The following is a 13,696-nucleotide window of genomic DNA, read 5'->3' on the forward strand; positions in this document are numbered from 1 at the left end:
TTAAAGAATGAAAGAATAATAGTCATATTTATCAATTATTTTTCTCTTCTAGTGCTCATATTTCTGTGCTTCAATTTGTGATCCTTTCAGCTTCGAGAATTTTGGGTTTCTCACAGCATGCAAATGTGGGAGAAGAATATTCTCAGCTTTAGATTGGTAACACCTATTTTATTTTTATTTTTATTTTTTATGAGACAGAGTCTTGCTCTGTTGCCCAGGCTGGAGTGCAGTGACGCAATCTCAGCTCACTGCAAGCTCTGCCTCCTGGGTTCACACCATTCTCCTGCCTCAGCCTCCCAAGTAGCTGGGACTAGAGGCACCCGCCACCACATCCGGCTAATTTTTTTTTTATGTTTAGTAGAGACGGGGTTTCACCATATTAGCCAGGATGGTCTCGATCTCTTGACCTCGTTATCCACCCACCTCTGCCTCCCAGAGTGCTGGGATTACAGGCGTGAGCCATTGCGTCTGGCCAGTTATCTTAAAGAATGAAAGAATAATAGTCGTATTTATCAATTATTTCTCTCTTCTAGTGCTATTTCTGTGATTCAATTTGTGATCCTTTCAGCTTCAAGAATTTAGGATTTCTCACAGCGTGCAAACGTGGGAGAATATTAACAGCTTTTGCTTGTGTGATAACACCTATTTTATTTTGTTTTTTTTTTTTGAGATACAGTCTCGCTCTGTTGGCCAGGGGTGAGTGCAGTGGCAGGATCTCAGCTCACTGCAACCTCTGCCTCCCCAGTTCAAGTGATTCTCGTGCCTCAGCCTCCCAAGTAGATGGGATTACAGGTGCAGTGGTTAATGTTTAGAATTTTTTTTTTTTTTGAGATGGAGTCTCGCTCTGTCACCCAGGCTGGAGTGCAGTGGTGCGGTCTCGGCTCAATGCAAGCTCCACCTCCCGCATTCACACAATTCTCCTGCCTCAGCCTCCCGAGCAGCTGGGACTACATCCACCACCATGCCTGGCTAATTTTTTGTATTTTTAGTAGAGACGGGGTTTCACCGTGTTAGCCAGGATGGTCTCGATCTCCTGACCTAGTGATGTGCCCACCTTGGCCTCCCAAAGTGCTAGGTAGGATTACAGGTGTGAGCCACCAAACCTGGCCATTTTTGTATTTTTAATAGAGACAGGATTTCACCATGTTGGCCAGGCTGGTCTTCAACTCCTGGCCTCAAGTGATCTGCCTGCCTCTACCTCCCAAAATGCTGGGATTACAGGTATGAGCCATGGTGCCTGGCCTATTTTCATTTTTTAAAGGGATATTTTTTGCTGGATATAGAATTCTATGGTGGCATTTTCTCTCAACATTTTACATTTTTTGTTTCATTTGTCTCTAGTTTCTACTGCTTGCTTTGTTGAGAAGTCAGCTGTCATTTTCCCTCCCTCAAGAGAAAGTCTCTTTTTCTCTGCCTGCTTGTTGAATTTTCTTTTTATCTTTCAGTTTTGGCAGATTGTTAATAACGTGTCTAGGCTGGACGTGGTGGCTCACGCCTACAATCCCAGCACTTTGGGAAGTCCAGGCGAGAGGATCACCTGAGGTCAGGAGTTCTAGACCAGCCTGACCAACATGGTGAAACCCTGTCTCTACTAAAAATACAAAACTTAGCTGGGCATGGTGGCACGCACCTGTAATCCCAGCTACTCAGAAGGCTGAGGCAGGAGAATCACTTGAATCCCAGAGGCGGAAGTTTCAGTGAGCTGAGATGGCGCCATTGCACTCCAGCCTTGGTGACAGAGCAATAATCTGTCTCAAAAAAAAAAAAAAAAATTGTTAAGTGAGTATGGATTTCTCTTGAGGTTCACTAAGTTTGCTGAATTTGTGGGTTAATGCCTCTCATTAGATTTGGAAAAACATCTTGGCCATTATTTCTTCAAATATTGCTTCTATCCCATTCTGCCTTTTTTTTTTTTTTTTTTTTTAGATAGAGTCTTGCTCTGTTGCCCAGGCTGGAGTGGTGTGATATTGGTTCACTGCAACCTCCGCCTCCCAGGTTCAAGCGATTCTCCCGCCTCCAGTCTCTTGAGTAGCTGGGGTTACAGGTACCTGCCACCATGCCCGGCTGATTTTGTAATTTTAGTAAATACAGGGTTTTTTTTACCGTGTTGAACAGGCTTATCTAGAAGGCCTGACCTCAAGTGATCCGCCCGCCTCAGCCTGCCAATGTGCTGAGATTACAGGTGTGAACCACCGCACCTGGTCATGAATCTGTTTTTATTTCCACTAAAGCTGTCTTTTATAATTACGCATAAGTTCTTAATGTTTGAAATTATATCTAGTCTGAAAAATATCCAATTGATTTTCTCAATAAAGACTAATTCTCTGTTGAAATACTTCATATTTTTATCCATTTTAATTTTCCTCTATTTTATTTATAGGAAAATATTTTATTTTCCTCTATTTTATTAGTTATTTGAAATCCTTGTCTGCTATTAATAATTCCAATATATGAATTATCTCTTCTCGGGATCTCTCTCTACTGGCTACTTTATCTCTCGATATCTTCCTTCTTCTTCTCATATGCAGCCATTTCTGGTAGCATGCGGGACATTATGAATGCTGTATTATAGAATTTCTGGGTTATATAATTGTTCTCTAAAGAGTCCTGACTGCTTCTTACATAGACCTTCAACCAAATCTCCTGTTTTTTGGATACTGTTTGTCCCCCATTTTCAGCAATATCATATCCTTCCTATTCCTTGGCTCTTTGAGAGTTCTTTTTTTTTTTTTTGAGACAGTCTCACTCTGTCACCCAGGCTGGAGTGCAGTGGCGTGATCTCACTGCAACTTCTATCTCCCCAGTTCAAGCAATTCTCCTGTTTCAGTCTCCCAAGTAGCCAGGATTACAGGGGTGCGCCACCACGCCTGGCTAATTTTTTAATTTTTAGTAGAGGGGTTTCACTGTGTTGGCCAGGCTTGTCTCCAACTCCTGACCTCAGGTGATCCACCCACCTGAGCCTTCCAAAGTTCTGGGATTATAGGCATGGACCAGCGCGTCCGGCTGGCTCTTTGAGAGTTCTAAGGCACACATCAACGTTTTTTCTGGGTTTCTCTTCTGTCAGATTCAGTCTATTGATGGATTTTGGGGTTTTCCCCTAATCTTTTGCTTTATAAATAATGCCACAACAAATATCCTTTTATAGACACATCCTTATCCATTATTTTAAGTATAACTATCCATAAATTCATAGAAGTAGAAATGCTGGGTCAAAACATATGCATTTTAGGTTGACTGCTTTATAGCTTGTTTTTATTCCCATACATAGGCTTGAACAGGGTTCAGCAAACTTCTGCAGTGGGCCAGAAAGTAACGATTTTGAGGGACCTACAGTCACTGTTGCAGTTACTCAACTTTGCCATCCTAGTGTGAAAAGCAGCCACTGGCAAAACGCAAATAAATGGTGTGGCTGTTTCAATAAAACGTTATGTATAAAAACAGGTAGTAGACTGGATTTGACCTATGTGTCGTAGTTCGTTGATCTATGGGCTAGAGAATGCTTAAATACATACATCCTTATCAATACTGTGTATTTATCCTTTTTTTTTTCTTGTTAAGACATGGGGGTCTCACTTTGTCACCCAGGCTGCAGTGTAGTGTTGTAATCATAGGTCACTATGACCTCCAACTCCTGGTTCAAGGGGTCCTCCAGCCTCAGCCTCCTGAGTAGTTGGGACTATAGGTGCGTACCCATTTACCAAATTTTTGATATTTGCCAATCAAATGGATAACAACAGTGTACTCGTTTTTTGTTGAATTTTTATGTTTTTGATTCTGAGGGAGAATAAGCTTTTTATTGTTTATTGGACATCTTTTTCTTTTCCTGTGAACAGTCTATTCATGTCTGTTATGTTTATTAATAGCACTTTCTATTAACAAATAGTCCTTTTCATCTGCAATGCAAAAACATTTTTTGGGGAGAAAGCTTTAATGTAATCAGATATAGATGCAGATACATATTTTTAAAACATCTTTTGGGGTTGTGTCATATTTAGAAAAGCCTTCCCTCTATTCTTCTAGTACTCCTCTCGTTTTATTTTGTACTTGACTTACCTAGGTTTTCGTAAGAATAAGCAGTTAACCTAAATAGCCAATCTGTCTCTGCTTACACAGTCTCTGGTCCAACCTACCTTCTATAATGTGATAGAGTGACTTTTGCCACATACAGACGTCCGCTTCTTCTAAGACCCAAACCAAGTATCACCTCCTTTATTTATTTATTTAAGACAAAGTCTTGCTCTGTTGCCCAGGCTGGAGTGCAGTAGCACAATATTGGCTCACTAAAACCTCCGCCTCTCGGGTTCAAGCGATTCTCCTGCCTCAGCTTCCAGAGTAGCTGGGATTACAGGCACGAACCACCATGCCCAGCTAATTTTTTTTTTTTTTTTTTTAGTGGAGATGGGATTTCTCCATGTTGGCTGGGCTGGTCTCAAACTCCTGGCCTCAAGTGATCCATCTGCCTCAGCCTCCCAAAAAGGTGGGATTACAGGTGTGAACCACCACGCCCAGCCTCATCTCCATTATTAAGCCTTTCCTGACATCAACTCACCTGGAAAAAATTCATTTTTGTGTCTCCAATGTCTTCTGTATAGACTTCTACCAAAGCACCCAATACTTTTTGCACAGACTTGATTTCACATCAGTCTCCTTTTAATGTGCTACTATAGTGTTTGGCAAATAGAAGATGACTGTGTGATAAGTAAATGAGAGAACTTTAAAATAGGAAATTCTAAAGTTGTAAACTTGATAAGCAGAGAATTATTTTCACATGGTAGCTGTAACTGAAGAAAAATTTAACCTTAAGTACATAAATATTATTTGGGGGAGCCTGCAGGCTTCTACAATGAAGGCTTATTTGTTGATTTTACCAGGGTCCTTAAAGTGTGTCATCCTTTTAAGATTAAGACTGTAAGAAAACATAGCACTTTCCAGAACAACAGGAAGAGCATCCCGAAATATGTCATCGTATCTATAAAGCACATATGGTGCATCACAGAAAATCCATACTTACATGATTGCAGTCTGAAGAAATTTCATTTTCAGGCTAGAAGAAAAAAAAAAAGAGATGATGTAAAACATTATATATATATAGAACCTTTCAAGTTTTCAAACACCACCAAAATAAACTCAAAACAAGAAATCTGAATATTCAACCAAATATGCTTCTTCAACATAAGCAGTAAAATGGAGCTTGCATATCTTTTAGGCTGTTGGGGAGAAATGTACCAGAAAGGTACATGAGACTTAATCCCTTCCCAATCAATGGTACAGTGTGAAGATGGGGAGAGTGAAGAAGAATGTGCTAAAGCAATAAATAAAGCAACAATGACATAAGGATCCGTACAGGACACGTTGTAATTCAGGTTTATTATAGAGTGCAGAGAAAGTCCCTCAATTTTTTTTTTTTTTTGAGACAGGATCTCACTCTGTCACCCAGGCTGCCTTGCAGTGGCGCAATTATGGCTCACTGCAGCCTCAACCTCCTGGGCTCAGATGATCCTCTGGCCTCAGCCTCCTGAGTAGCTGGGACTACAGGCGCAAAAGCCCAGCTGACATTTTTGGTATTATTTATAGAGACCAGGTTGCCTAGGCTGGTGTCGAACTCTCGGCTCAAGTGATCCACCCACCTCAGCTTCCCAAACAGCTGAGATTAAGGCATGAGTTATCATTCCCAGCCCCCATCAATGATTTTTAAATTGGCCTAATGTCACCATTGGGAGAAGCTACGTGATGGGTACATAAGACCTCTAGGTACTGTTTTTGAAACTTCCTGTGAGTCTATAATTAATAACAAAAAGTTTTTTTTTAAACATTTGGAAATATATTCCTATGAATACATTTGCTTTGTAAAGCCAGATACACAAACCAGAGATAAAATGAACTTTCAGGCGGGGTGTGGTGGCTCACGCCTATAATCCCAGCACTTTGGGAGGCCAAGGCAGGTGGATCACAAGGTCAGAAGATCAAGATCATCCTGGCTAACACAGTGAAACCCCATCTCTACTAAAAATACAAAAGAATTAGCCGGGCGTGGTAGCGGGCACCTGTAATCCCAGCTACTCTGGGAGGCTGGGGCAGGAGAATGGCGTGAACCCAGGAGGCAGAGCTTGCAGTGAGCCAAGATCGCACCACTGCACCACTGCACTCCAGCCTGGGCCACAGAGCAATTCCATCTCCAAAAAAAAAAAAAAAACAGAGAGAGAAAGAAATTTCAATTCCATGACAGAAAAAAGGGTGGACTAGGTTTCACATAATATTACATAGTTTTGCAATACATATCTCCTTTAGTTTCCTTGTTCGTGCCTTCAAAGGAGACACAACTGCAATAAAACACACCATAATAAGGCACCACTTCCTGGTGGGGCGCAGTGGCTCACACCTGTAACCCAGCACTTTGGGAGGCCAAGGCAGGCAGATTACTTGAGGTCAGGAGTTCAAGACTAGCCTGGCCAACGTAGTGAAACCCCATCTCTAGTAAAAATACAAAAATTAGCCAGGCGTGGTGGCACATGCCTGTAGTCCCACCTACTCGGGAGGCTGAAGTGGAAGAATTGCTTGAACCCAGGAAACAGAGATTGCAGTGATCTGAGATTGCATCATTGCACTCCAGCCTGAGCAACAGAGCAAGATTCCGTCTCCAAAAAAAAAAAAAAAAAGCACAATTTATTTTGAGTTTCCATAGTATTCTAACCTGTTTAAATAATCTGTTTATATACAGTGAATTCTGTGTGTCTATAACTTAAATATTATCAATTTAGGTAGCAAAACATGCTACTTTAAAAATAAACAGATGTTTTCTGTTCAAGGATAAAGATAAGGCAATAAAGAAAATACAACAAATCAAGTGGCCACACCCAGCATTATTTCAAGAAAAAAATGGTTTCCCTATGGAACTATTAATTCCACTGCAGAATTCAGTAAGTATTAGCAACGTACAAACTCATCTTTATACTTACAACATACATTAACATTGACTTTAATTAGGTTGCTAGGTAATCATAAGGTTGTATTATATAACTCAGTAATTTTCAGCTTTCTCCCTACTTGTCTAACAGCAGATACTTCAATGCCTTTTTAAGGTGCCTTTCTGAGTCTCAGAAATCAGCCTCCACGCTGAGTTAACCTAGCTTAACTCTGTTCCCACTACCTCAATTTGAAGTTTAACTTATATCTCTAATAGTTTATTGACAGAATGCTTTTACTTAGGCAGTTTTCTATACTATCCTTTTAAAATCTATCATTTAAGTTTTCCCAATCAATTAGCAATTCTAGTTCTTTCTCAAACAAGGCATGGAAAGCAAGTAATATCAGTCTTCTCTACTTATACTCATTTCTACTAAACAACAATTTTGGATTAAAGGGTCATTCTTGAAAGAAATTTAGAGCAATAGAGAATTTTCAAAAAAAATGTAGTCAAATAAAATGTAAGCTCCCCATAGAAAGAAAATTATTGTCATGTTTACAGTCCACAGGACTATATCAGCAAATTAATTACTGTTTTAATGATTTACTTCCCTACAGCGGGAGATTAGATTATTTCTCCCAATTTTTCGCTTGCATAGGATTTTACATCTAGATCCTCTGTTTTGTAAGTCTGTACCGCCTCCTGCTATAAACTGAGTATACACCTGGCTCCACTGAAGTTGAGCAAATCAACATAGCAAAAGAGATGAAAAGCAAGCACTGGAGTCCACATTTGCAGTTAATTGAGTCTCCATGGATGATGTCATTCCTTCCTAAGAGGTGCAGTACTGTGTGCTTAGTAATACTGTTAATGCAACATAATATAATATAGGTCACTGATGTGCTCGGGCCAATGGAGTTTTAGGAGAGACAATATGAGAAGAGAATTTAAATGTGCCTGGGTAGTTTGGCCTGTATTCCTGCACCCCTGCCATTCCCCATGAGAACATGGTAGTACAAAGAAAAGGAGAGACCCGTGGAGCAGACCTGAACTTAACCCTCAACCTGTAGCCTGAAGCAAAGCCATCTTGAATAACTCATGGGCAAGAAAAACAAGCCCCAAGTTAAGCCCATGAAATACTGAGGGTGTCTGTTATGAAGAAAAAATGCCTAATATATCTATCAAACAAATAAAATAAAAATATCAAAGCCTTTAAATTAGAACCTGAAACAGCTATGATCTAAAATTAGTGAATTATATTAGAAAGCAAGAGCACTAATGTAGTGCTCTTGAAAAAATGACATAATCCATGGAGACACAAAAGTGCAAATCCGGGCACCAGTGCTTGCTTTTCATCTCTCTTCCTATTGATTTGCAACTGACTATAAATGGGTTTTATTTTTGTATTCATTCATTCATTTGGTTTTGAGATGGAGTCTTGTTCTGTTGCCAGGCTGAAGGGCAATGGCACCATCATGGCTCAATACAGCCTTCACCTCTTGGGCTTAATTGATCCTCCTGCCTCAGCCTCCCTAGTAGCTCAGACTAAAGGCACGTGCCATGATGGTTGGTTAGATTTTAAAATTTTTATTGTATAGACCAGGTCTTGCTATGTTGCCTAGGCTGATCTCAAACTTCTGGTTTCAAGTGATCTTCCTGCCTCAGTCGCCCAAAGTGCTACGACCACAAGCATGAACCAGTACGTTCAGCCTTTTCCTAGGTTTAGTTTCTGTACCCAGAAAGAAAAGATGATAGACTAGGAATACCCTAAGAACAAGGTTATGGTGTTAGGTCTTTGAGATTCATGGAACCAAATCGTTAGGAAGAATTGTTAAGCGTAATTGTGAACAATTAATTTCAGAAATTTAGAAGGGTTTTTAGAATCCAGTAACACAGTGGTGGTTTAGAGGAACAGAACAGAGACTACAAAATATGAAATACAAAGGAGTACTTTATACCACCCCGGAAATGGTGGGTGCATCAATATGTCAGCATAAATGAACTCGAGAAAGTAAATAAAAATAAATAAATAAAAAGAAAACACTACGCTTTGGCACTCAGTCATTTGATAAAGAACCAATAATGAACAGAAATTTCAAGGAATGAAAACAGATGCGGGTACTGATTCAGGTTTGGTTCTCATACTGCACCATTCTCATTGTTTCCCAATTAAACCACTTCTTCAGATAAAGTACATCTATTTCCACAAAACTGTAAGTGCAGATAGGCTCACGTGTCTCTAATCCTAGAAGATGAATAGCATGAGGAATAACACCCAGAATTACTAAAATAAGATAAAACTGAGGATTTTTTCTTCCTCTTTGGTAATAGTAAAATAATGCTCTGAGATGATCCCAAGAATTAGCCAAGAAGTATATTTTGAATAATGATGATGAACTCAAAACTGTGCTAGGTATTGTTGCAAGATACAAAGACAAGACTCTATCTGGTCTCTAATCTCAAGTTGTTTACAATCCAGTTGTACAGTTAAAATAGTGAAATCAAACAACCAAGAGGAGGGACTTGATATAGGCCTAAAGAATTAGAAGAGTGATCTCCAAAAAGGAGTGGATTCCTCAAGGAAAAAGTTAAGGATCCTTTGGTGGGCAGGAAGAAAATAACAGAGCTTCTGTTTTTAAAAAAGCTTATCCTTTACGTTTTAATGTATTTTTATAATGCATGTAACATGGGTGTAACTAATATTTTATAAGTATCTATCTACTGGGGGGTATGGTTACTAATTTTTCAAATGATAGGAAGAACATGACCAAGATAGAGGAAAAAAACTTCAACCCATCATTAAGATTCCTGCCTCTACCTGCACTCTTCAAACCCAGGGCAAAGTGCTGGCTCCTTCAAATTAGAAGCTGAGCTATGTCGCAATTATCAGCTACTCCTTATGCTGGAGATAGAAATCTGGGCTTCAAAAAGGAAGGTCTCTTACATCAAGTGTTTACTCATTGGAAATAAAACTGTCCTCTTACAATGGAAAACTGTAAGAAAAAAAGTTATGAAAAGCATCATAAACAGCTGCTAATTTAATGACCAAATATGAGAGAAGTGATTCTTGATGTTGCATATATTAGTATCAATAAATAAACTATTATAAATGGAAGAATGAGAAAATGAAGAGAACTATGCACATACCCCATCCCAATGCATCAGTGACTAAAACAGAGAAGGAACTTGGGTAATGCTGTATAAACGATATAGCAAACAAAGGCAGTAAAGGGAAAAGCACCAAGTACTTGGAGACACCTGCTTGACTTCAATAAAGAACATGATGAGTGCAGCAGGAAACGGTCAAAAAGCAAAACAAACCCCACAAAAACCAGAAAACAAAAAAGAACCCTGCCACTTTTCTATAGTATTTAGCTATAGAAGCTGTGTGACTTTAGGTACATCACTTAACTTCTCTAAACCCCTAACGATAGGCTTTGTTTTTTTTTTTTTTTTTTTTTTTTTGAGACGGAGTCTCACGCTGTTGCCCAGGCTGGAGTGCAGTGGCGCGATCTCGGCTCACTGCAAGCTCCCCCTCCCGGGTTCCCGCCATTCTCCTGCCTCAGCCTCCTGAGTACCTGGGACTACAGGCGCCCGCCACCGTGCCCGGCTCATTTTTTGTATTTTTAGTAGAGACGGGGTTTCACTGTGGTCTCGATCTCCTGACCTTGTGATCCGCCCGCCTCGGCCTCCCAAAGTGCTGGGATTACAGGCTTGAGCCACCGCGCCCGGCCTAGGCTTTGAACTAGAATGGGAATCCATGAACAGGCTTTGGGAGTCTGAGATATCTTGAAATTGAATGCAAGCATTTGTGTGTATGTATATTCTTCTGAGAAGAATATCCACAACAGCTATCATAATCTCAAAAGGATCCACAAGACAAGAAAAAAATTAAGAAATACTGGTCAAACACTGGTTGCGGTTCTTTCCAGCTTTAGGAGTCTATAAAATCTGAGATGTGGAATTTAAAAATGTACTTACTGAATTTCAACTTTTTTTAAAGGTAGATAATTTGTATTTATATAATGTATATTATGATGGTTACTACTCTTTCACCTTATTCTCTGCTAGTCAAAGTCACAACAAACAGGTTTCAGAATAAACTACTGGAAAGCTTGAGTCTGAATGTTCTCAAATCAACTACCACATTCACTTAGGAGGGTTTTTACAGAAAGTCTGGAACTATGATTTCCCCAAGGTGAACAGGCTGAGTTAATGAGTCTGGCAGGAGAAATTAAAGGATTCATAAAGCTATCTTGGAAGGTGTCCCAGTTTCTGAAACAGAAATGCTTGGGAGTTGGATATTGTCTAAAATATGGAACATTCTACAGTTTCCACTGAAGTTGAACTACATCAGATCACATAAAGGAATAGGGTCTTTTTTCTAAGACACCTGTTACTAAATTAAGTGACAATAGATTTGTTTATGAATCCCCCAGGAGAAAACAAACAAAAGATGCCAACAGTGTCAGTGCTTCTATGGCCTTAGAAAAATTTGAAAGCAAGCGATGACCTAATGCCTCCTTTCCATTGGAGACACTCTGCTGCAGTAGTAAGTCAAGTCTTCTGGGAGTTTATTCATTAAGAACCCAGTAACTTCCCATCATATGAACAATTCATTTATTAACCTGGTCCAAAGTCCCAAAGACAATGAAGATAATGTAGCTGGTATCTAACAAAATAAGCCCAATCTTTTACCACTGGGAAACTTTCCTGAGCAAGTCTAAATGGAATCTCAATCCTCAGGTTTAGAACTACTTTCCTCTTAGTGCCTTATTGTGGCTCTATCAGAATTTATTTTTCTTATTTGTACCCAGGGATAGTTTATTTTTTTTCCAAAAGGACAGTGATCAGCACAGGCTTTATGCCTTCCAACAATGCTCTGATTCACTAAAGAGTTGTAGCTGCTTTTATTTAAGTCTTTAATGTTCAACCACCTTTTCAAAAAGGAGTCACTGTACAGGTCCAACGGGAGATTGAGATTTTTTTTTTTTTCTTAAAAAGGCATGAGATACAGAAACTGGCTCTCAAGTGCATATCTAATCATCATACAAGTCTGAATGTGAAGTTTTTAGGGGGAAAGGGGATCTGATATTTTAAAGAAGGAAAGAAGCACCGCTAACCCTATGAGATGAGTATGGCAATAAAGTCAGTCAGAGAAGGTTTCATGGAGGAGGGTACATTTGAATTAAGTCTCAGAGGTGGTTATGGTTTGGTTAAGGCTGTTGTGTGCACGTTGAGGCAGATGAGAGGTAGGCTGTGCAGGGTGGAGCACTACTAGGCTGTGGGTGGTGTTGGAAAGGCACATTCTGTGCCAACGGCAGGAAAAGTGAGGGACCCCACGACAATCACTCCTAGGCTTATTCATTTGACATCTCCTAACACATGCTAGGATAACAAGGCTTTAGTGAAAATCCCAACATTGGTCCAATAATGGTTTCTCATAGTTCAAATTAAGACGTCATGCTAAACACAGTGTGATAATTTCTTTTACTTTTACTATTTGTGTGCTTCCCAAGTGGGCAGTGGGATAACAGTTGTCAAATATTACATAGTTACTCACTCCTATAGGAACACGTTAAGTTTTAAAGATAGACAGGCAAGACCCTCACAGACAAATTAGAGCCCATTTATCCCTGGTTCTTAGAAGGTCTCACATAAATACAGAACCGTGAGTGGGCTATGTTAAGGTTAAAACTTGTCTTGTACCTTTAAAATGAAAAATCTCCTCAATGCTCTTTAATTCTAATAAAAAAAAAGGGTATATGTAATTTTACACTGGGAATTAACAGAATGATTCAGAGAGCATACTTACTCATAGGTATAAATATACTAACAGGACTTTCAGCTTTATCAAGTACTAATTAAGTCATCTTCAGTGAAGTTATATTCCTATTCTGAAAATATGAAAACACACAGCAAATGCTAATTACTCAAACCACCACTTTGGACCTAATGGTTGACCTCCTTCCACCCCTAAAAAAAGACTAACTCCTGACTCCCCGACAGAAAGATCCATCTCCCTAGAGAAGACGTTTTGCCCCAAACTTTACTTTGAGAAGTCAAATTACATCTTATTTTTGTTTAAGAAAACTCTAACAACACTAGTTAAACTAACCAAATGGAAATATTCAAATTAGTATAATTTCTCATCTTCTATGCCTACAGCAGGAAATAAAAAATAACAAATAAGAATATAGTTCATGGTTGACCTGTGAGTGAAAAAAATACATATATACATACACACACACACACACACACACACACACACACACACACACAGAGCAATCTAGTTACCGAACAAAAACTGAATCATTACATTATGGCAAATGTAATGACTTTTACATTGGATTATAACCTTTATTAACCCATGAATATAAAAATAAATATATTTATTATATACATTTTATAAAGTATTAAATGTAAATTTTGTAAGTATAAACTGTAAATTTTATAAAATGTAAATTACAAAAACGTAATTTTTTCTGCTATATATGAAAAAACTGTAAACTCTCTCCTCACATTTCCCATTTATTTTACTACCAGGAATTAGAAACACAGTGCTTATAAACAATAGGAGATAGGCCATCCCTTCAGAGAAACACTTAAAGAGATACTCCTTTTCATATACAGAGCTCAGCCAATGTTTTCATCAAATTCCCATCTGGGGCTGCCTAACATTTAAGAAACGTAAGGATTGTTTTGCAATGACAAGAGTTTTTAGTCTGTTGGGACTAAAAAATCATCCCCATGACAGTCTACTATCTGAAAACTTTTTCCACCCACCATTCA

At 39.0% G+C, this 13,696-nt stretch overlaps 1 protein-coding gene and 1 long non-coding RNA gene across 6 annotated transcripts in view; both read right to left on the minus strand.

Annotated features, from left to right (window-relative positions):
• GLG1 (golgi glycoprotein 1) overlaps positions 1-13,696 on the minus strand; it is a 158,848-nt gene that overhangs the window by 73,892 nt on the left and 71,260 nt on the right. For 4 of the 5 annotated variants that reach the window (XR_013411201.1, XM_015126616.3, XM_077984674.1 and 1 more), the window contains exon 2: positions 5,012-5,044. The exons of the other annotated variant lie outside the window; for it this stretch is intronic. Coding sequence is in view for 2 of the 4 variants with exons in the window: in XM_015126616.3 (XP_014982102.2) it covers positions 5,012-5,044 (33 nt within the window). In the remaining 2 variants the exon portion in view is untranslated. The remainder of the gene's footprint in view (positions 1-5,011; positions 5,045-13,696) is intronic. 5 annotated transcript variants of the gene reach the window in all.
• Positions 5,210-13,696, minus strand: part of LOC144337743 (uncharacterized) — a 39,364-nt gene continuing 30,877 nt past the window's right edge. The window contains exon 2 of the long non-coding RNA XR_013411227.1: positions 5,210-5,515. This is a non-coding gene — a long non-coding RNA (uncharacterized LOC144337743). The remainder of the gene's footprint in view (positions 5,516-13,696) is intronic.

This window comes from Macaca mulatta, chromosome 20 (assembly GCF_049350105.2).
Source record: "Macaca mulatta isolate MMU2019108-1 chromosome 20, T2T-MMU8v2.0, whole genome shotgun sequence".
Taxonomy (NCBI): Eukaryota; Metazoa; Chordata; class Mammalia; order Primates; family Cercopithecidae; genus Macaca; species Macaca mulatta.